The sequence below is a fragment of the Rhipicephalus microplus genome, chromosome X (genome assembly GCF_043290135.1).
Source record: "Rhipicephalus microplus isolate Deutch F79 chromosome X, USDA_Rmic, whole genome shotgun sequence".
Lineage (NCBI taxonomy): Eukaryota > Metazoa > Arthropoda > Arachnida > Ixodida > Ixodidae > Rhipicephalus > Rhipicephalus microplus.
In genome coordinates, this window is record NC_134710.1 from 105874764 (window position 1) to 105898401 (window position 23638).

At 45.3% G+C, this 23638-nt stretch overlaps 1 protein-coding gene across 6 annotated transcripts in view; it reads left to right on the forward strand.

Annotated features, from left to right (window-relative positions):
* The window catches only part of Obsc (Obscurin), a 188904-nt gene that overhangs the window by 70515 nt on the left and 94751 nt on the right, over positions 1–23638 (forward strand). For all 6 annotated transcript variants that reach the window (XM_075877358.1, XM_075877360.1, XM_075877361.1 and 3 more), the window contains exons 4-6: positions 20984–21102; positions 22196–22336; positions 23097–23267. In XM_075877358.1, coding sequence (XP_075733473.1) covers positions 20984–21102; positions 22196–22336; positions 23097–23267 — 431 coding nt within the window. The remainder of the gene's footprint in view (positions 1–20983; positions 21103–22195; positions 22337–23096; positions 23268–23638) is intronic.

A 23638-nucleotide genomic window follows, 5' to 3' on the forward strand; every position in this document is an offset into this window, starting at 1 on the left:
TGCCAACTGCACCACGAAGTCTTGAGTGGCCGTGCCAGAGGGATTCGGTCCAAAAAAGTGTCACTTGCCCTAAGTTATGAAAAATACTGCCTGACAGCTGCGCCACTTTAACGCAAACTGTAGCGAAGGATATCAACAGAGCGAAGCGATTTCGATATACTTACGAGCACGAAAAATTGGGTCATTCGTACGTGCCAATCAACTAAGGTAGAAATCGTAAAAGTGAAGAGAGACAACACAGGGCACGTGGGATTTGACTGCTTGGCATCAAGATGTGATTATTCACGCGTTGTGGTCAAGCTTACACCGCGAGCAGAAATCAAACATATTTATAGGTTATAGGACACAATAACCACCCACCAGGACAAGTTGAAGAAACAATACCAGGAAAACAACACCACTTGATTTATCCAGTAGTTCATGTTTCAGCATTTAATAACAAGGATATTAGATGCTCACAAAAATCTCCAGTTATCCACTCTTACTGTCTATACTAAAGCCGAGATACCCTGAGATGGCGTAGTTTGTCTGTTATAGATTTTAGCTTCGCCATGGGTGCACGCTAAAGAACACCAGGTGGTAGAAATTTCCGAGGCCCTCCACTACAGCGTCTCTCACAATCCTATGGTGCTTTTGGGACGTTAAATCACACGTATCAATCAATTACATTTTAGCTTGAAGTCGTCGAGCGTCAAGACGATATAGCATGCAACGTTTCGTTGTTTTTTTACGTTAAGTGCGAAAGCCACGAACGTAACTGTGCTTCTCAAAAAAACTGAGATGGATTGGTGAACACTCAGGTGCAAAAGAGCTTGAAATATCTCAACTTTTTTTATTTCACACCCGTTTGTTACGTGTACCTGTACGAAATGTGAGTAGAAGGGATGAATCTGTTATCAGTCACCACTAAACCCTTCAGCGTCCGCACCCTCCTCTTGACCACACACTGGAATTTAAAATAATAATAATAAAGACGTAATATTTAACCCTAACTTCTATTTGTTTACTCATCTTTATTGCATGAAATTGGCCACGTGCACAACAAGTGTGTCACCCACTCTTCTACCAAGCTAATACCCACAAGTACTAGAAGCGTAGTTCACAAAACTAGTTAGAGATGCATATCTTAGCCAAGAGAAACGATTTCAGTGCGCAAGAAGTTGAACGAAATGGGCGGATAGAGCACGCTGTCGTCACATCTCCTTCATTTCTTTCAACTTCTTGCGCACTAAAATAGTTTTTTTCTTGTCTAGGATGTTACCCCTATTAAGAAAGACCAAAATATTGTGTTGTGGACAATTATTGCGTACGAACGCCTTTTCGAATACGGACCCAGTTCGCTTAAAGGGAACTTAGAGGTTTGAAACAAAAACACTTATGACCTTGTCCCTGTCCCAGAACCATCACCATGACAGGCGCATGGCCGCGATGGCGCTGTTTGTTGTCAACCATTTCCGAGCCCGTGACAGTCATTAGCTTGAGCGACTTGGAATCTTGGCGCCGATCGCAAAACAACGTACAGAGAGCACGTGTCGGTTCCTGTTTACTAAGTGGCCTCGGAATAAGCAGAGATACAACTAATTTAATGATTCACTTCACTCTCTCTCTCTCGCTTTTTCTCGTTTCATGATTACATTTTCTCGTAATAGAGCAGAGCCTCAACCACAAAGTAACGAACACCAGTTTCATTGACGTCAACGCCCCACAAAGTTTTCTTGCCAACAACGCACTAACCCGAAACGCTATGTTTAGCCCAAACCCCGTGTATATACGCTAAAGCGGACAATAAATACACACGCTGCCCAGTTGTGGTGGCGTACCTATTATTAGCGGCGTCGGTCGGCCATTAAAAAACAGGGAATCTATTGACAAAGACCTTAATTTGTAAGCGCCCTTCGATATTGGCCAGTTTTCTAAGCTAATGTTAGGTGCAGCGCCAGCATTTTGCCGTAATTATGTGCGAGAAGTCATTCTAGCCCAAGAACATTCTGTGAATACGGGCCCAGGAGCCGAACTAAGGAAGCCTGTCATTCGCAGTTGGTATGTTTTGCCATTGGCCTGTAACCCTCATTAATAATGAGGATCATCATGATTAGCCTCTACATAACACCTGTCGTTGCAACACTTATCTATGGTGCATACCTCATCTTACGAACTATTCTAGGTTAAGAACTTGTGTTTTCCTTAGAAAAGGCTGGAACGAATAACCCCAGAATTCACCCGCTGCCTCTTGGGATAATGTTAGTACACAAGCTTCGTATTGTGAGGCATGACATGACATGAAGGATTTAACGTCCCAAAACTACCATATGATTATGAGAGACGCTGTAGTGGAGGGCTCCGGAAATTTCGACCAACTGGGGTTCTTTAACGTGCACTCAAATCTGAGCACACGGGCGTGCAACATTCCCGCCTCCATCGGAAACGCAGCCGCCACAGCCGGGGTTCGATCCCGTAACCTGCGGGTCAGCAGCCGAATACCTTAGCCACTAGACCACCACGGCGGGGCTGTTTTGTATAGGTAACTACTATAACAGCTTTGTGTGAGCTGAACGCAGTGTTTGACTCTATGCTCGTGTTTCACCAGCTTATTTGTGAATGCTCAAGGATTAACGAATATAACACAGATTATAATCAAAATCTAGGTGTCATGGCCCCTTCAAAGCATGCGCAGGGGAGCTGCGCCAAAAGCCGCGATTGCAAGAATGATTAGCATGAGCCTCTATGGCAGTTCGACAGAGCTTGAACGTTCACGTATCATCTAAGCTAATACAGGAACTTTACTAGCTCATTCTTACTAATGGCACTATCAAGCTTAAACAAAATTCATTGAAGGGAACAGGTCGAGCTTCTGACGGCATGTTTTGCACTGGCACTGCTCCCTTATCTCACTTGAATCAACTTTCCCGTACCTGAGTGAAGAGACGGGGTGCCGAGTCACAGCCTGCTATCTCGGCACTCCCGTCAAGCTAGTAGTGCTACGTGGCAAGGCCAAGGTCCCGATTTACTCCAACCACTATAGCATGCAACAAGGCACACGGAGTGCGGGAGCTCCGAACGAAACGAATCTCTTGTTCTCGGGTGCCTGTTTGTTAAGCGTGTCTCTCGGTAGCTTGTCTCATCCGGCTTTTTTTTTTATTTATTTCTTCGCGGTGGAACTGTTCCAACTGTTTCGTTTGATGTGCATGCGCGATTGCCCCACTCTTCTGGTTTTGCCAGGGCTTGCCTCGGCACATATACGCTCGATAATGTCAGCTGTGAAACCGAAACTGAACTTAATACAAACGAAGCAGAAGATTACCACAGTTATGCAATTTCTGGCAAACGCTGTCGTTCAACTTTGGAGAGTACACAAGCATTCCTTATTAGTGTGTACTCTACCGGATTACTTATTTGGGCGTGTGGCTGATCGTATTGTGATAACTTATAATCTTCGCCTGTTGTCAAATTTCATTTTTAGTGAAAGATCACACTGCACATATCTTGCGTTTGTATAGGAAAGCAGGAAGAGGGTGTTTGCTGTGTGTTTCATTTTATTTTTATCTTTAAAGAAGCATTTCTATATCCTCTATCGCTATAAATAGCTTTGCATTCGGAGGGGCGCTGAAGCACTTTTTTGAATAACCATGGAATTAATTTACTGGAAAAGCGTATTACGTACCTCACAAATTCAACGCCGCAAAAATATTAGAAATCCATCCAGTACGAGCGGAGTTACGAAGATTTGTCACACGCTGAAATCGCATTCTCCCTTCTCCCGTCCCGACGAAAGCGCTGGAAGCTAAGCAGGGCGAAATGGGAGGGGCAAACAAAAAACGTCACGCGCGCTTCGTGACCTTGAGCACTTTTTTTTTTTTTTGATCGAATACGCGGCTTTTTGGTGCGACTGCGCGCGAACGCGTGGACAAGTGATGGCCTCTCGTGGTGATTTCTGTAACAACCAAGCGTGCCATGTTTAAATCAGCCAATGGCTGATAGATGGGTCATCTACGTGTGATTTTTGGGTATATTCCGTGATTTTTCGAGGAAAGAGAAAGCAAATTTCAGCTTATTTTCATAATTTATTGAGAATTCTAGGCCACGTGCTGCGCTATAACACTTGGCTCGCGTGTTCTCGGAAGCTTCTACTACCCATCGGCAGCGTTTTCTGCCCATGCTCACAAAGTGTTGCAGGGCCCTTTTAAAGAAAAAAGGAACGAGCCGCGAAGCAATGGCATGTACAGGGACATGCGAAGTGAAATCATTAACCTGCCATTAAGCAATGTGTATTCACAAGACTGCATCTACATCACAAACTTTATATGACTTGTTAGTCACAGAACTTAAGTCAGCTTTGCACTGGTGGTTCCAAGACTGAGAAAGAGAAAGAAAAAATATAAGAAAGGTAGCGAGATTAACTAAACCACGCCTTCTCCCCACGTCTCCCCAAAGTAGCCAAGAATGAAGTCAGTACGGAGCTAGGCACCCTCCTTTGTTTAACTTTTCTTAGCATTTTAGCATGTTTTTGCATGTTTTAGCATGTTTAGCATTTCTTAGCGAACTTCGATAACATTAGGCGTATCTATCTATCTATCTATCTATCTATCTATCTATCTATCTATCTATCTATCTATCTATCTATCTATCTATCCGCTTACTTGAGTGCTCTCGTGGTAACCTCCTTAACTTGGCGTGAACCAAAATTAGCATAGGAAGGTAAGATGGTTTGACGAATACGATGCGCTGGTCAGGACATGAATAATGTCACAATCCCGTCGCGTACGTCATCAAACACTTCCAGCCAGACAGTGGCACATACCCTCGAGTGAGTATGTGCCACAGGTGATTGACACCCAGGAACGACGAGAACACACATGGGTAATTTTAACGTGCGAGCATACCCGACATCAGTGGCATCATTAGAAATACCCGACATCAGTAGCGTCAACCCGACGAATGCAAAAAATAAATGTCAAGTTCCCAGCTGAAATCAAACCCAGGCATTATGCGTGGCAATGAATAATTTTACCACAGAGCTACGCCAAGTCTCGGAACTACTTTTCAAATAGACGCTAATCTTCAATAAATGTCAATAGCAGTTGCAGTGCTGCCTACACAATTTTATAAACATCACATATGTAATCCTTTTATACAGCCGCCAAGCCGGGTTAACGTCAATTGTGGTCAGTTGCCATGCGCTGAAGTTTATGCAGCAGTGTCCAGGGCTAGCATCCTCGCAAGCATCAGCGCTTCATCACAGCTTCTGGTGTTGCTAATACGCATGTTCCAGTTCGCATCATCGCGCAACTGCACACGACTGGTTATATAAGCATCTGCAACTCTTCAACATATGTCTGTGCGTGCAACATTTGTACATATATTTAGCGTCATTTCCCGACGTGTCACTCAATAAAAAAAAAAAGCTGCAACACGGTCACCTTCCCTGCACATGCTTCGCATAACGTCGATTCCCAGGTACGTGGGATCAGCCGAAATTTCCCCTTTCTTTCTTCATCTCTTTCTTTTTTTGTCAAAATAATATTTCTGGCTAACTGGTTTAAATATAATTAAGGAAGTCATCAATATCATGGATGCCGAGATTTCTGCAAGAAATGCCCATAAAAACATCTTGTGGGAACCCGTTACACCGTCAAGAAATGACGCATCAGCTATTATTCGCACCCTGGCACGTGATGCTATACACGACCTGCGTGGAACAAGCCTGGGTTATTATATATTCGCATCCATCACTTAGACTTATACGTCAGACTCCAAACCCGTACACAACCTAGACCCGAACGACCACTCCTTTGACTCTCGTATGATAAAAGGCCTTTTCAAGCACGTTCGCTTACTGCACCGATGTGGCAGACAGCGCCTGCAGCTGTTGTTAGGTTAATCATTGAACTCATCATCTGTAATTGTTGTCCTCGTACATATATATATATATATATATATATATATATATATATATATATATATATATATATATATATATATATATATATATATATATATATATACAGTTCCAAGAGATGGTCTCTCACAGCAGTGTTAGCACACCTCAATAAGCAGTTGCTGTACGAGCGATTTGTAAAACGACAACCAATCTTTTTGCGAGCAATTCGGTCACATATAAGCTGCAAATGTAGTAACTGGTATGTAAAAGCCTTGTCCACGAGCACATTTGTTTCACTCGCGTTCTTAAATTCTTACACAATAAGTGCAATGCGTCGTGTACATTAGCCGTGAGTATGGGAGGTGCGATTGGATCTGCGTCTGTGCTAACAGTCAAATTGCTTGCATGACCCGTGGTCCTTCGCTGTTGACAGCGTCTGACGAGCGCGAACAGGTGCGCACCGAGTGAGACCACGCTGGCGCAGCAATCTGAACAACATCAGTCAGGCCTATGACGCCATGGCGAGCGCGACGAAGCAGAGGGCACATTTTGTCGACGCTCGTTCCATCGTTCCCGGCCAGACCGCGACACGTGACGGTGGCAGAGCTCTACAGGGGCTACCGGTTGTTCGCAGCCCTTCCATCAGCCCTCCAGTAGGGGCAAACAGGTCATCAGTCTTCGTGGCTCAACCACCGGCCACTGGTAGCAGCAGGTCTTTGCCAAAATGAAAGTGGTTTCCACGTTCCGTTCAGGCGTCCAGCGCCCGTCTCCGCCCCTCTTATAAATAAGATGAAAGCGAACGCGTAATAAAGACCTATTCTCTCCTGAGCATTGTTAGGCTTCCATGCAGGCTTCTCTGGTGTCACCATGCGCTTTCGGTCGGTAGGCTAAAAGAAGGTAGCACGACGAACATGTTTTTCTGAAGAACAAAAGAAATGAAAATATTCCTTGAGGCGATGATTAGGCAGAATTCACAAAACGATAAAACCAGGTCTCTATTAGCGTCTATGTTCGCCCTTCAAATATAGACTCTCATAAAGGACTGTACAGAGTGGAGGAGGCAGAGTCGGCTTGTGGAGTAAAATTATTTTTAGAGCGTCCATGGATGTTGCTGTACACTGGTCTCCGCTGCGTCAGTTTTGCGTCCTCGCAAACCTAAACAAAACACATTTTACTTAAAAGAAAAAAAAACAATCAAAATGAAGACGCCAACAGCCCATGTTATGGCGTCGTCCTACGACGAATTCTTTTTACAGCATCCTTCACGTGCTTCTGGAGCCTGACGTGCAAGCACGCACATGCGCGTTTTTATGTCGCTCACTTGTAAGGAACCAGTTGGGGGCCACATAGCTATAGGAAGTTGATAAAGTAGCACCACTTTCATAACCTGTATTTGTTTCTTCAATTCATTTATTTGTTAAATGCTGAGAATTTCTCAGTAGCACGACGTCGCGCTTCGGCGTTGGCGGTGGCGCCGTCTACACCCCCACTGCGCATGCTCGCGTCTCGCACCTCGTGCCGCATGCTCGCGTCTCGTGCCGAGACGCGCATGCTGGTGTCTAGTGCCGGCCTAGGAAGACACCCGCAAGACTTCCGCTTCCCCTCCCTCTCTCTCACCTCACAAGCACGATTCAGACAGCAAATGCTAGTAAAAAAAAAAAAAACTGCTCGCGCTGCACAACCATTCACTGGCCACTCCTTATATTCACTGGACACACTGAATCGGGCGTTCCTAATTCAGTCAAGGGCGTCTTTACTTGGCTTCCGCCTGACAATAAAGGCAACGCTTTTCCTTCATTCAATAAATAAGAATAATAAAGACGAGATAACAATCAAGCATTCCCAAATCATACCCAACTACGCAATACCCACTCTGCGACGTAATTACTCGAGTCCCCTCACCCCGTGGGAAGATGCGGGCGGCGCTGTTTTTTATTAGTTCAGTGATATCACTGACGGCACTTAAATTATAGATTGCGATATTAGCAGGCACCATGGGCAGCCGTACAACGCCAGTGTGTGAGTTTTAGCAAGAATTACTAGCTGTGGCACTGAATTAATACGAAGCACGTGAATACAAGACGGTCCGGGGCAAAAACGGTTGTGCCATGCTCGGTATTTACATCTTTCAGTAGCTTAAAAGCTTTCATAAATAACCGAACAACGCCACAACTGTTAAACCACTGGTATACCGCTGCCACTCTGAATGCATGCTTACTAATACTAGGGCCTCGAGAGAGGTATAGAGTGTTACGTGATTAATACATTAAGAGCACAGCAAAACATGACCTGCAGCTTATGGTTACCTTAGCATGTTAAGATAGCGGTAAGAGCACTCTTTATGGGCTCTTGAGGCAACTGCGCCCTTGCCAGCGAGCAACGCACTTGATCTTTGGAGCCAAGTCTGCAAGGTCCTGACGGAATTAGTGCATTCGTTGGTACATCCTACAAATTTCACGATATCAAAACAGTATGCGAACTGCGACTGTTAAGACACGCTGGCATAATGATACAAAATTGCGGCCTCTCCAGCACCATCTTCCCACTTCTACTCACACCGAAAATATGCTCAAAGCGGCGAGGTGGCCTAATGCTGCTGCCTGAGAGGCACCGAAAAAGGGACTACGAAGTATAATTATACGAGTGTTTCATTTAAATAAGACTGACATTCTCTCGAATGTTCGCACTGACATTGTATCATGATGTAATTCTTCTCTCCCCTGCCTCTATCCGTTTCACATCAAAATAGCACGTTTTTTGTGTGTGTTTTTTTTTTGCCAAAGCCCGAGAGAAATACACCAAGCGCAAACCCTCCAAAATCGTGGTATGAAATGCTAACCACGTCCACTTCGGTGGCACAGTGTTCAAGTTTCTCGGTTCCCTGCCGTTAAGATGATCGGTTGCATTCCAGCCATTGCAGTGGCATTTCGATGCTTGGAGGTGAAATGCTAGAGGCTCGCACATTTGCAATGTCAGTTCACGTTAAAAAAAAACACCATATGCTCGAAATTTACGGAGCCCTCCACATTTATACGACGTCCCTCATAGTCATACCGTGATTTTGGGACGTAAAATTTCAGAGATTATTACCGAAACGCTAACCACCCGGCCAGCTCAATGTTACTCCAGAGCAGCATCTGCCACTTTACGTAAAAGACTAAACTCCCGCTATTGGTGGCACTGCTAGCTGCTCTTTCGGATGATTACTAGGACACTGCGATGCGCATGCAAGCCCGGGTTACATGAATGCGGCAGTATATAGCGCGGCGCGTTTGCAAGTGCGTTTCAAAGCGACGACGCGGCATCATCAGAGCCGCTAGACGCGGCTCTGATGAAAAAAAAAACGACAGCATTTCGGAATGTACAATCACGGGACATCTTAGCAAGAAATAATCCTTTGCGATTTTCGCTGCCACGGTCGTTGGCCACGATACTGATCCCGCAGTCTGCATAAGCACCAGGGACTTTAAACTTGTCTATAACGAGCAGCTTCAATGCCCTCAGTGAAAAAAACCGCACAATAAATATGTCGTCTGCGGCTTGTATATTTACTCCATGGCAGTCTTTTTGATATCAGCCGACCTAGTGTACGAACCGCTTTTGAACAGGACCCCAATAAGTGAGCTGTCTCTAAAATTACAGAATCGTTGCTTATAATTGCGAACATTCACAAAGCCATCCACACCCACCGACATCCGTAAAATCGATGAGCATTAATATAAGTTTGTATTTGACCATGTGTGCCTTTTTGAATACATAGATGATCTTGGAAATCCAATTTTTTTCCATTATATTGCGTAAACCTATTCATTCCCAGGTTACATATGGTAATGCCTTTCATTGTCATAAGAAAAATCCTCCCATGGCCTTTCCTGAAATTTGTTCATTTGCCGTAGTTACATTGCCTGAAATTTGTAACTCCACGAGGAAAGACGTGCGCTTGAGGGCGCGCGTATAAAATATACGGTGACAGTATTTTTGCGATTTGATTTCCTAACCGAGGAGGGAATAACGCCCTTTTCAACATTTAAGAGGGCATCTTTTAAAGTTTGGCAAGGGCCAATGAGTAATCTATGCAGCCACCATCGCATGCTCCTTTTTGGACCTTTGGACAACGCTACACGGACTGAGTAAGCAGAGCAAAAGGAAGTGGAGACAGCAGAGCAGGAAGCATAAAGCTTGTGAAAATAGCCACTGACAAAAGTGTCATAACTCTCACCTAAGCCACGCTGCGAGTCCGTGTTGTCTTAAGGCCAACGATGACGTGAAGCGGCAGCCTTAGGGTTCGTGCCTGCCGAACATTTAACTGCACACTGGTAACAGGACCACACCGCTTAGCCGCCCCGCCCCCCACCCTTAAGTCACATGTAAACACGTATCTGTCTAAAAATAAACAAATCTGGCTGATCAGTTTTCCGGTTCATGCAAAAAGTTTCAAAATTGCGAATCTAAACAGCCTAGTATAAGAAGTATGTATACCTTAACGGAAAGCTAGAAAAGCCAACTTTCACCGTTGAACAGTTTAGTTATAGGTTCGTATACCATGTGAAGTCCATTTTACTTCGCCGTGCATAGTCTCCCTCTTGGAGGACCTATTACAGACGAGTAAAACAGTGCTAGCGTGAATAGCCACTCAAAGAGAGAGAGGGAGAGAAAAAGATAGATAGCCAGGTTAGCCAGCACAGCTGTCCAGTTGGTTACTCTGCATGGAAGAGGTGGATGGGAGCATAAAGAAGAAGAGGGAAAAAGAAACAGAGCACGTGCGCGTAATCGGTGCTGTTCGCAGCAAAATATGGCCCTTATAAGCAGTACAGCAGTCGTCCGTGCAAGTTTGATGTTTGCAAGTATTGCACTAATGCATCTGTAGCCCTCTAACACGTAACAGTTATTGTTATGCCTTGCCTGCCGGATTTGACTTTGTCTAACATATTTCCGTTAAATCAGAATCCACCTGTTTTATGAGTTACTTTCTTAAGTTTGGTGCCTGAACATCAAATCGTTTGCCCTGATTACCATCCCGTGAAGATAAATTGAATCGATGCATTGATGAGTGTTAAAATAGCATAACTTTAGCGCAGTTACGTCGAGCATGTTTTTTTTTTTTTTTGCAAGTCCAGACACAACGTGGCTCGGGATAATCACAGCAGACAGGCGGTGATTATTTTTGAAAGCAGCTTCTCACCTGACTTCCCGCTGGTGTGTTGTTGAATCCGAGGAACAGTATACCGAACGCTGAAGAAACAGCGCGCAGACCTCAAACCGCTCGTCCCGCGCCATGGAGCACGCCAAACACTTCTTGGTGGCTGCTTGTGAGGCTTTTGTTGTCCCGCAGCCCGACGCCAAGAGTTATTTTGCCCGGCCTTTGTAACTAGCGTTCAAAAAAAGCACCCTTCCCCGACTCCATGCCAGAGCTCGTTGCTGCCGACATGCGACTTTGCCAATGCCCTCCGGCAACGCAAGGGAGTCCCTGTTAACGCCGACTTGTCTTCAGAAACGTCTGGGAGGCGCCGAAGAGTGTTATGCATGAGCTTTTCAGAAAACGTTCTATGGGAAAGCGTTTATTATAGCGCACATGTATGTCAGACTTTGCCGCTACTGCATTCGAACATATTTTCCACAGGTGGATTGATCGTTCACCCATGCACTGTGATTCCTTTCCGTTTATGCCCAGATCAGTCATGCCCAACAAATTATATGTGCATTTTTTGTTGTTGCTGTTTGTTGACACCGTCTACACTGACATACGTGTAAGGTGACCAAGATAGCCTACAGCTGATTGATCAGCGTTTCCCCTATGGTCTCCCGCAACATTATTGTTGTAAACAAATCAATAAATCAAATCAAATGTCATTATTATATTGTAGTATATTATCAGGGTATAGCAGACCACAGCGAACTATTACTCAGGGCGACCTCTCTGCCTTTCTGTAAAGAAATTTTAAAGGCTACAAATAACGACTCCTGCACCTTTCTTAGCATTGGTTTCATTAGGTTGTGTCTTACAAAGTATACAATAAATCATTCAATTTCTCCTCTATCCGTCATTCGTAGCGAGGGTCTCGTTCCGGCAGATTTGTTACCTTAGGTAGTATGCGAGAGTATATTGGCAATCTTCCAGCTCGTAATCAGAGATCACTTACTGTACATGACACCAGCTGACAAGAAAATAGTGGGCCACACCGGCCATGACGGTTGCCAGCGGCACTGGCTATATCTTACTGCCAGTAATGCATAAAATATAAATACCCAATAAAGGATGTGAAGAAGCGACCACCACTACAGCTAAATTATGTACAGCATCGGACGCACCACCCGAACGTTGTAGCAGGCTCTGGTTGTAAGTTTAGTCCCGGCCCTGCAGAAAGTGTATTTTTTTTTCTTCATATTGTAAAATAGCTCGAAAACACACGGACACAAAGAGAAGATGACACGGGCGTTTATTTTTTTTTTCTCGGAAAGACAACACATAGGTTAGCCCTGGGTCATCTTTTCGCTGTGTATTTTTGCATTACCAACAAGCTCGGCTTCTGTACTACTGCTTTTCATTCGCTTTAATTCAATTACATTTATTTCATGATCACTGTACTACACTTAAGAACAACTGTCTTTTAAGTAGTCTCCGCGTGGCGCGCTCCGCGTGGCGCGATAGGGGCTCAATGATTAAAGCTTATAGTTCACTGAAAGCGGTGACAAAACGTGACGTTGCATCTCTGTAGTTGGCTTATTAATGCGAGCTATATCATCTGTGATCCCTCAAGTTTTCTAGCAATTGGGGAGGGGAGTCGAAGGAGGGGGGAGGCGGGAGCTTATGATGTCTATTTATGGATGATCGGGTCTCTCATTCGACCAAAAGCATAAAGTGTGCCTTACATATAAGAGAAAGGCAGCGTGATTCCAAGAGTTTACATAGCATCATGTCCTGCTGTAGCCTTTCGTGTATAACAAGGAAGATCAATGGATTGCCTCGCTAACAGTTTTTCCCAAGAAACTAGTACGCGAGTTTTAGAAGTCGAAGTAAGGCACCACTCCAGCAGCATTTATCAGTTCTTATTGAGTGGAAAATCGAGAACAACAAGAGAATAAAAATTCCATAACATAATTAGGCAGCTGTACCCACGTACTTGAGAACTTCACTGCCGCGTTCTATCTTTTTCTTGAGAAACGGACACATGAAAGAGTTCAATCCGAATTTCGTGGCACTCTATGAACTTCTCGTTTGTATTTTCTTTTTCCAATTGAACTTTTTGCGTTTATATATCAGCCTAAACTATACGCAGCATCATATAATACGTCAAAAATTATGTCTGTCCCCAAAACGTATGGACAATAGTTTAGCATATCCATCAATCGATGGCAAAACTGACATGTGCAAGTGTGGGTCAACAATAAGATTGTAGAAGTGTTCCAACGTGTGCCTGCTCATTCGCGTCGCATATAATCAATTTATCACGCAAATATACTTTTTTAGAACTATTTTGCCGTAATGACTAAATAATGTCACATACGGACAAGACTTCTAAAACTCTTTTCATGAACGGGGAAGACAAAATTATCCCGAAATGTGTTTTTTATGCCATTCTCTTGTTTTTTTTTTCCTTTCACGAATATCAGCATTTTTATTATACGTTAAACTAAATGCACGTCGAGCACTTTTCGCAGGCCTCAGCAACACCTTCATGCATTCAGTTTAAATAAAAAGAACAAAAGGAAGTGGGAAGGTGCGCCCTGCGAAAGGTGTGCATGGCGACATGCACTGTGAAAGATTTTCGCGGTGCATGCCAATATGAGGAATTTGTATATCTGCAAAGCTATATGCAGCAACTTTTCGCAGACTTCGGAAGTACCACACACCTGTTTGCTGACTGTTCGTATGATGAATAATAAACGATAGCCTGGTACTAACGTTGCTTGACAGCGCCTGCAGCTTTCCCTGCTCCCAAAACTATTACTAACCTCCAACATGGAGCGCGTTTAACGGAACCTGAGCAACAAAAATAGACGCTGGTTGAAAAATCGCACGTATAGGCTGTAGTCTATTTGAATGGCAATGTACGCAATGTAACTTTTTAAATACCATTATCTTTTATCATTATATTTCAAAGCAAATTTAGGGCTTCTGCAATGGTTTTGTTGCACACGCGTTTGATAATACGCTGTCGCCCGGTTTGGCTCTCACAGTCGCGCGAAAAGCGTTCTGAAACTCGTTTCAGCCACTTCGCTATAAATCCCCATACAGCCGCTTGTGCACTTCAGATTAGGCGCTGCTCTTTTTAAACGGGACCACCCCGCGTGCACTGTCAAGGGCGGGTCGGCGATGGATAATTGTGCAGACCGCAGTTCTGGGGTGAAAAACGTTCCCCTTGCAGTATGCTAAATAAGGTGAGGCCTGCCTCCGTGCCAAGCTCACGCATCGAGGTGTGAAGCAGACTCCAGACACAGTGTCGCTGGGACATGAGCCAGGAATAATGCGTTGCGTGTGTACACGCTGGTTACCGTGCTTGTTTGGCAATTCGGCACACTGTCTGTCACGGATCCTTGCGTTGGATCGTGGCCGAATGGCAGCGCCGGCCTTTTATCATACTGCGAGCCAAATTTTGTCTAGCCCCTGTGAAAAAGCGATGACAACGGGTGCCAAGGTAAAATGACACTTTCTCACATTCGGTGAGTTATATCTTTGCAAAAACCAAGACTGATCGACGCCCTCGCTGAAAGAGGCTAGCAAGTGCAATGTGCCGTGTGCGGTACGCACGATCAGTGAGTGGGGATCAAATAAATATATCGCGCATGCGTGTTCTAGAACATACATGAAGGAGTTTACATTACGGATTGTTCAAGTGTGATAGCGAGAATAACGTCATTTCAATATTCGTTACTATATTGCACTGATGGATCACAGCGAAGTAACAGACAATGAATCTTTAAAACAGTCACCCGTAAGAAATTTCAGTATAGGACCTAAAGTGTTGCAACTTGAGGCACGAGGCTTATAAACTAATTTCGGAGCTTCGACAAATTACAAGATGCTCTACAATCAGTTTATAATTGCCTATATACCACTTTATTTCCGGAATCACGTCCCTGTGTTTCAAAACGTTCTTCCTTTTTTTTATTTTTTCTCACAAAGGTAATCACAAATGAGCACAATTAATTAACGCCATAAGCTTCCCCTTAATGAGCCCGAGGCGTCATTATTTTGTTATTTTCTTACCAGCAATGACCCGGGAGATTACTCAATTTGTCACGTCCATGTAATTATCACCATCGGCGTTTCTGCTGACGACACTGAAGTACCCAGAAAAGCCCCCCCCCCCTTTTTTTTGCCCCACTGGGCCCTCATAGAACACTGCTGTGCTCGCATCTTTGAGTCACGCTTCTAGCACACGTGACCATGCTTTATACTGGTCGTTCGAGGGGAGTCTAGCGTGAGGTAAACAGACACCTAACCGTCGCAGTTCTAATTAGCTTGAGCGCAAATTAGAGAGCCTGAAAAACGGAGCCCATCGTCGACCATGTAAGCAGCGCTAGACGGGCCGTTCTATTTGAAGGATGGCGCGTGAGTTGAGCTAACGGCATCTGAGGAATGCTTCTTCCGTGTTTTCAAGGCTGATGCAGCGGCGATAGATGGTTGCGGAGGAGAAGCACCCCGTCGCAGCCCTGCCTCGTTTGGAGGCCGGTTAAATTTGGCCGAATAAGAATTGCTATCTCGCGCTGTTTGTCCCGCAGGGTGAGTAAGCCGGCAAGATGCAATTTGTAGTTCTTTTTTGCACCAGAACAGAGATGCGGTGCAGCTAAATTTAATCTCCGTAGTCCGGGCCAATAGGGTGCGCCGAAATAAGATTGTAAAAATCTAGGGAGGAGCACCCTAGGGACTTGAGGCCAGGATTCCCTGTTCGTCGTGAGACCCGTCTGAATTCTTGAGCTTTGGAGAGTATCCATCTGCGCCAGGGGTGCTTTCCGGCTCTGATTGGTCGAGAGGGAGCGCACGCCTCACGACAGCTTGGCACCTCCCATTATTTGCTTGTGCTTTCACGCCGCGTTAACACTATATGAGGCAGCCTCGTGTTTCATCGCGTAGAACGTCGCAATCACAAACGGCGTCTAGCCGGAGGTAGCTGTGATCGTTCCCGTGCCGGCGTCGGCCCCTTTTCACTTCAGCCTCTCCCCGTACTCCTCAGTCAATCGCCGACATGAGTGTGGAACTCCCGCTGGACGAAGAGGCCAAAAAGAAGCTGCAGCAGCGGCGCAGCAGCAACGTGCGCAGAGTGTCCGGCGTGGACTTGTCCGTGCACCACTACGTTCCCTTCATCCCAAAACGCCGGACTTCGGTCAGCAGTGGCTGCAGGATCACGGCCAACAGTGAAGTGTTCGCCGACTACAAGCACATCTTTCCCTACATCACGGATGACGGCAGGACTACGCTGGTGACCGAGTATGACTTCCACAACAAGATGTGCCGTAAGTACAAGGCCCTGCTTGGCGACACCTACATCTATCCCATTTTGGGCACGAATTTGACGGTGCAAGAGGATCTGCTTTGCGAGCTCACCAGGGACGACAAGAAGTTCTTGGAGTTTCTTTTCTTCCCTGAAGTTGAAATTATGATACCTGGCGGCATCTCCACTATCCGCACAAACAACAAAAGGATCGGCCTTTTTATCATCGGAAAGAGGGGAGACATCTTCCCAGCGGGTCTCAAGACAATAACTAATCGAGAACTAAAGCAGCTTGAAGAAAAGCTCGAGACTTGGGCAGTGATTAAAAATTTCGCAGTCCCTGACCTCGGTGAGTCGCCAACCAGCGACCACGTCGTCGAGCAGTTCGTCCAAGGCATGGACAAACCCCACGTGAGACGAATACGCGACGTGCTCGGCATTATCGAAAGCCAGGAGGAGTTCATCGCCAAAATGGAAGCGTACGGCATCTTCCACACTTACGTCGAGCAGCTAGACTTGTCCACATACTACGAGAGCGTCCGAAATCGCAAGAGCCGCTTCGTCGACACCGGTGACTGGAGGGAGTACAAGGACGACGAGCCGTTCGATTGGAGCGAGTGGGACGCCATGAGCAAGCGTCGAGGCACGGAGACCAGCGAGGACAGCGGCATTGCGCACGACGACGTGCCCAGCTCTCCGAACTCGGTGGTCATCTGCGACTTGCCAACATGCGACGGGAATGGCGTCTGCGGCCGCAAGGGCTCCAAGCAAGACGAGGAAGTACCCCAACTCGTTAGCGCCAAAGACGACGACGACGTCTTCATGAGCCACAACGGAACAGGCGGCAATTAAACGAGACCATGAAGTTCGTGTGTATACAGCTTTCAGCGGAAGTCAGTGATGTGCCCGTGATTATGGCAGCATTCGCTTCGTAGGACCAGTTAAGTTCGTGCCAGAGAGCCGCCAAGGAAGCATTCAGCTCGGGACGCTTTAATCTCTGTGCTTTTTAACGTTGACTCGCTCTTTCGAATCTCTGCTATCATTGTACAAACTTTCCTTATTGTTTTTGCGTCATACATGATGTACGTTTCAGTTTTAGAATAAATCGTATCTCATTATTTAAATGCATTCACATGCTTGACCTGGCTATTGTGATGACTGTCAGTAGATGCAATAGCGTATTTTCACTGACGTCGTGCAGATGCACGCTAGACTTCATTCATGTTCACATGCTTGATCATTATTCCAGCAATCTTACATTTAAACACACTATAGACGGTAGAATAAAAGAAGCTTAATGCTTTGCATACAGGTGTTTCGACGCAGAAGAAAGGTAACAAGCTTAAGTCAACGTTTCACAGCGAAAGCTTTTATGAGATCGGAACACAGGTGACATGCGGCGCCGTAGTTGTCCGCCGCCAACGCCACAAGTGTCCGTAACCAATATGACAAAAAATAACAGAACAAAACTCAGTTTTTTATTGGTATTCGAACCCAGATCAGGTGCGTGCCAGCCCAGTATTTTACCACTGAGCCATGCCGGCGCTTGAAACTCATTTCAAAAGTGGCTTTAGGCAGGCTTGATGTCGGGAAAGTCATCGCGCTAATACGAGTAATAAAGCATTTTACAACATCATAGGAACAACCAGTCGTCATACAATGCGAATTGTGTAGAGTGGGTCGTTCAATGATCCAAACAATTACAAAATTCTTGTTCTTGTGCTTGTTCTCCTATTAACTGTGGCACATACTCTTTTATGGCATATTTATTTATCGTCGTCAGCCACTGCATAAAAAAATTGCACAATATTCCTAGCAGGTGTGTAGCGGATACCGCGCTTCCCCGAAGAATAATGAGTGAGACCATATGGTGACTTCCAGCCTACTACACAAACTTTATGATTATTTGTGGCGTAGTGGGTACCCAGCAAGTATGTTTGTAGCAGTTACTCAAAGAGTGTTAAGAAAAGGCTCTCAAAGGCCGCCCTTTGAGCTTTCACTCTACGCATTCAACCATACACTTATAAACGTATGGTTTGCATAGCTAGGATCAACGCATTACTTTTGCAGGCTACAAATGATTGACTTGGTATAGGACTTAATACAGCGAGTTCTTTTGAGTTAGTCTCAAAACAATCACGCACTTTCACAAGCAGTCATGTGGCACAGACATAAAAATACACATCGCCAAGTCGTCGTAAAGGTGTTTACTCTCTGCGCGGAACGCACTGAGCCCGGAAGGGTTGCATCATTTAGAACGGCGACAGAAGAAGAGGCAGACTCCGAAGTGGTTGTTCCCCCACCGAGCGGCGCCCAAACAATTATTCGAAGCTGACACCTGGCTGGTACCTGCGTCTCTACGGCCCACGTTTTTCCCCCTCGCAATAAAGCGAGGAGCACAAAGCGCGGGGCGCAGAACCTGGATTTATGCCAGAAAGCCGGCTTGTCTTCGTTCTCCTGACTCGCACTGGCGCCGCGAGGAAGCGCACGCCTTTTCCAGGCGCGTTCCTTTGTCCGCGGCCATCCGCATTCCGCCCTTGCACGCGGGCTCGCATCCGCGCCCGCTCCGTGTGCAGTTTCACGCATGGCACCCACAGGAGCCCCGCACGAACTGCACGCCCTGTAGCAGCCACTCCCTCGGTGTAGCCTTTCATTAAACCATAACGCGGTATAGACACCGCACAATCTCTGGCCTCGAGCGTTCACCCGCGGTTCCTAGAGCGCTCAAGGCGCTCAAACGAATGAAAGCACCAAAGTGATAAAGCTTTGCGTCGTGAATCACACACACTCGCAATGGTAACCTGCCCAATTGAGCACGTTTTGCGGAGGCGACATAAGCCGAAATCTCTGACGCTCCGTCTCCGCGGCGCCCTGCTTTCGTATTCTCGTTGTAAACGCTCTTTATATTCGTCCATCCTTTACACTTAACCGTAATTGTTTCCTCAGCTGCATATAATCAGTCTTCTTCCTTACTCGTTTTATATCTCCCAATTTCTCTCCCCATGTTGCTGGAAGTAAAGTTCCCCTGTTTCCGGTGACTGTGCATCACGCACGTAACGTGGTGACCTTTCCCAATCAGGTCATTTCACGGTACTAATTCAGACAGCGTAGCTTTAGCCTCCTATATGTTTCCTGATAGGCGGCGGTAGATCCTGATATTGAAAACATGACGTTTACTACCGGTAACTCATTGTACATATCTACCGTGGTCCGTCACATCCTTACTATAATGTAAAAAGGCTGCGCATGCACCACGCGCATTGTGCGAAAGTTGCCGTTTAAACTCTCACCGGTGACCGGCTTTTTCATCCTTTCTGGAAACATTTTGTTTATCTGAGCACTTAATTGTTATCACTAACTACGGAGTAGAATAAGTATATAGAATATTTCTCAAAGATTTTTTAACTTCTAAAGCTACCGGCTTCATAATATAATTGCATGCAGACAGCGAAGCTTTTTCTTGTCACCTTACGCTTGCACAATCGCACGTTTCACATGATCTGTATAGGCGCGCAAATGACAACCTGTGTTCGACAATTAAAACAAGCTGGCTAATAAAAAACATAGACGGGTGTGGCAACCCATAATGTTTTTTTTTTCTAAAATCCACAACGTCAAGGGTGGTAACTCCAGTCAATTCCACCCGCCGCAATACAGCGGTGAGGCTAGTTGCGTATAGCTGTGTCAGCCGATGCCGTTCTCAAGTCAAGCGTCCACAATATTTTCGATTGGGCATGGAAATAGCTGCTCAGGACCCACCTCGGTTGCCTAGCGACTAAGACGCGCTGATAATGCCCACGTCCGAAAGCGCCCTCTTTTTTGAAGCGGCGAAATGTCAGAACGCCCGTGCAATTGTGGGCACTTTAACGCCAGAGCCGTAAGGTGCCTTCAGCGCATGGGCAGTAAGGGGCTTTGCTTTTAAGGTGGGTGCACACAATGAACAAAATTTGGTGGATCATGAGCTTGAGATAGCTCTGCTCCGCTGATACCCTCAGTATACGATACAAAAGTAAACGTATCACAACGCAGGCGCTATACTGAAGTTCTGGAGGTGTCCATGGTTAGGAAGCCTCCACCAGCACTTTACAGACGTGTAGAGGTGAAGAAAACAGGAGTTCGCGGACTGAGCCAGTTATTCATAAAAATGGGAATGCAGTGAAGGGTGCATTGTCAGGATACCGCAGACGAACCGCCTGCGGTGCGTTAATCCGTTGTAGCTCATCGTCGTTGTGCTTCTCGGTGGACTGAACCAGCGATCCGGCTTTTAGCCTGAATCAAAGTTTACTTTTGGTACTTCCGCTTATTCTAAAAATATACGCACCAGACTTGCGCGCTGAATCTACGGTATAGTACGGTCATTCGCAGAGTGTCCTTCCTTTCCACATGGTCGTGTGTTTTAATAAGTACGTAACTGCTGAGAGGGTCAAATACTTCTCGACAGAACGGCCGCACAGTACTGACGTGCGTAAGACATACACTCCCTGATATTCGTCATGCTAAGCTACTTATCTCGTCACCTATTTCGATATACAAATTATCGTGCAACAATCAAAACATATTTTTCTGTCATATCTTCCCTTCGGTACAACTGGGCACGCACTTTCACGGAGGACTTCTCACATCAGTCTATAAAGTACAATGATATCTTCCTTTTCATTCTTTTCTATTCCAGGTAATTGGTGGAATCTACGAGGCCATCCTCGACTACAAGCCCCTGTCAAGCGACGACGAAGGGCTGCCGCTAAAAGAAGGACAAGAAGTGGAAGTAATAGACACCTCGAAACCTCGAAAGTAAGTCGCAGGTTGTCAGAGCGAAATTCGTAGCGCGCTGTATATTGATCATTCTTGCACACCAAAAAAGCGTGGATGCTGCAGCCTAATGCATCAAAGTACCGTACAGTAAAGAATTCAGAGTTGAAATTTTCAATCATGGCTTTTCAATTAGAGCTGAAAACAGCTTTGTTTTCATTACTAGAAGCACTCGCATAACATAATGCTTATAATTTTTTCGTGTGCGAGAGAAGATAAATAAATTGGATATAATAAACTCCTTTACTGAAGTATTTGGCGCAAGAGGCAACATAAAGTAAACGCTATCACGACGAGAGTGATAATCGTTGCAGTAAACACTATAGCGTACTTTCTTTAGGAGAAAGAAGTGAGGTGTATTTTTTATTGTTGCTGTTTCGTTCATGCCACATGAGTACCAAGCGATGTGTACAAAGTTTTCTTGACGTTAATCACGAGACAGCAGTGCCGATCGGAAAACGACTCAGACCAACTAAAACGACTTGTCACGGTACGCGTACTGGATAATAATGTTTGGCTGAAAAAGAATTGGAATGAACGCTTACAAGTTCCTCGCCGTCCCTGCGGGCATGGACATTTATAGCAAGGCCTAAAATATTTACTGAATTGAAGCAAGAAACAAACGGTGCTAGAATTCTTGTGACTGTAATGGCGCGGTGTTGTTACACCTTCAAGCACAAGTAGCTTCCAACTAAAGCTTCCAATTAGGTAAATTACCATAAATCGCGAATTTTAGACGACATGATCAAGAAAGCTTGCTCACTGGCGGTAAAGAAAATTTCACAGCATAAATGTTCTAATTAACGGGATTCCCTGAAGGATCATGAAAATTAATTAATCGCACACTACTATTTAAGATTTTACGTGCCTTGGTATGGTGCTAAAAAGCAACGTGATATGCGATGTTCGGTCAGGGCACCGTAAACATCTTCTTATAAGAGCCGTCGCCCCATCCATGGTTTGAATGGCAGCTACCAGTGTACTTTACCCACCACTTAATATGAAGGTGAATGTGATTGACACTTTTTGTTGGAATCCAAAGAAACAAGCACTCACAGATGGTTTCGTTTTGCAGATGGCGCGTACGGACCAGATCGAGTCGAACAGGAATCTCTCAAGAAGGCTGGGTCCCCTGCTGTTACCTGGAGAAAAAAGAAGGCGCTGTGGTCGAAGAACATGTCGCTCCCAAAGATCGGGAGTCATACGCCAAAAGAGAGTAAGGACTTTCGTTCAGCATTTTTTCTCGTCTTTTTTTTTTTCTTTTATCACGGCACCATGTGTTGACTCAAAGCAGGCGATATGACATAAAACGACAGCCACCTTGTAACTGGTCGCGTCGCTTGCACGTTCACGTGTTCCTTCTTGTCTGTCTTAACTTTTATTTCCGACTTACTCCGCTCCTGCAGCACCCTTGCGCGTAAGACATCGAACTGCGTTGTAAAGTGCACCCGACAGGTTATGACTGAATGTTGCGATTCATGGCAACAAATGAGTTTCCGTGAAAATTAGAAGTTGACGTTCCCGGCCTTAGTGGGAACGACGAAAAGAGAGGCGTATATAACACGGGATTAGCACGGCTCGTAAGCATGAACTAACACCAATTAGCTGCATTCAAGGCCGTATCGATCAAAGCGAAGCAATACATTGATGTGCACAATACAAGAATTGATCAGCAGGTACGTTGAGCGATGGGTGAAAGCATGGGCCTAGAATGCTGTACGGTGTGATTCCTTGGCGACACCCACGAACAGCTTGGTGTAAGCGTTGTGGACGACGGCGAGCAGTCAGCCATAGGGGAGATTTTTAAGGCTATTACGGCACACGCGCTAACAATACATATGGCCTGATTATACAGTGAAATTTCACATACAAAAGGAAAATGTTGAATAAAAAAAGCTTTCTTAAAACTACTCGCAGCATGCCTTGAATACGATTAGTTAACAAACAGTGATGTCAATGTTTTTTCTCATCTTCAGGGCGGTTGTGAAGGAGCTGGTTGAAACCGAGGAAGATTTCTCGAGAGATATGCAGCGTGTTGTAAATAATTATTTGAAAGAAATGGAAAACCCGGTTATGCCGAAAGAGCTGAGAGACCAAAAAGACGTCCTGTTCAGCAACTTTAAGGACATCTGTGACTTCCATAACACGTGAGTAAGCCTTCCCTGTGCCCAGCATTTTCTTTCAAAGCTTTTAAATGAAAAGCGTGCTGGGTGTCACGTCTATGATGTGACACCTAGCCAAAATTATGTACGAGCAGCTTTTTCTGCAAATTCAGAATGAGCCCAGAAAATTGGTTTATGCTAATAACACAATACCTTATATGAAAACCGTTCACAACGCACCCACACGACAACCTTGAACGGACATCTTTTGTGTGGTGTGGACAAAGCAAATGCCACAAACAATCCCTCTATAAACGCTGCCGAATTAAAGGGCGCAATTCATAAAGTCAACGCTATAAAAATTAACACTCAACAAATTCAGAGCCCTATTTTTTTCGTCCAACAAGTTCAGAGAA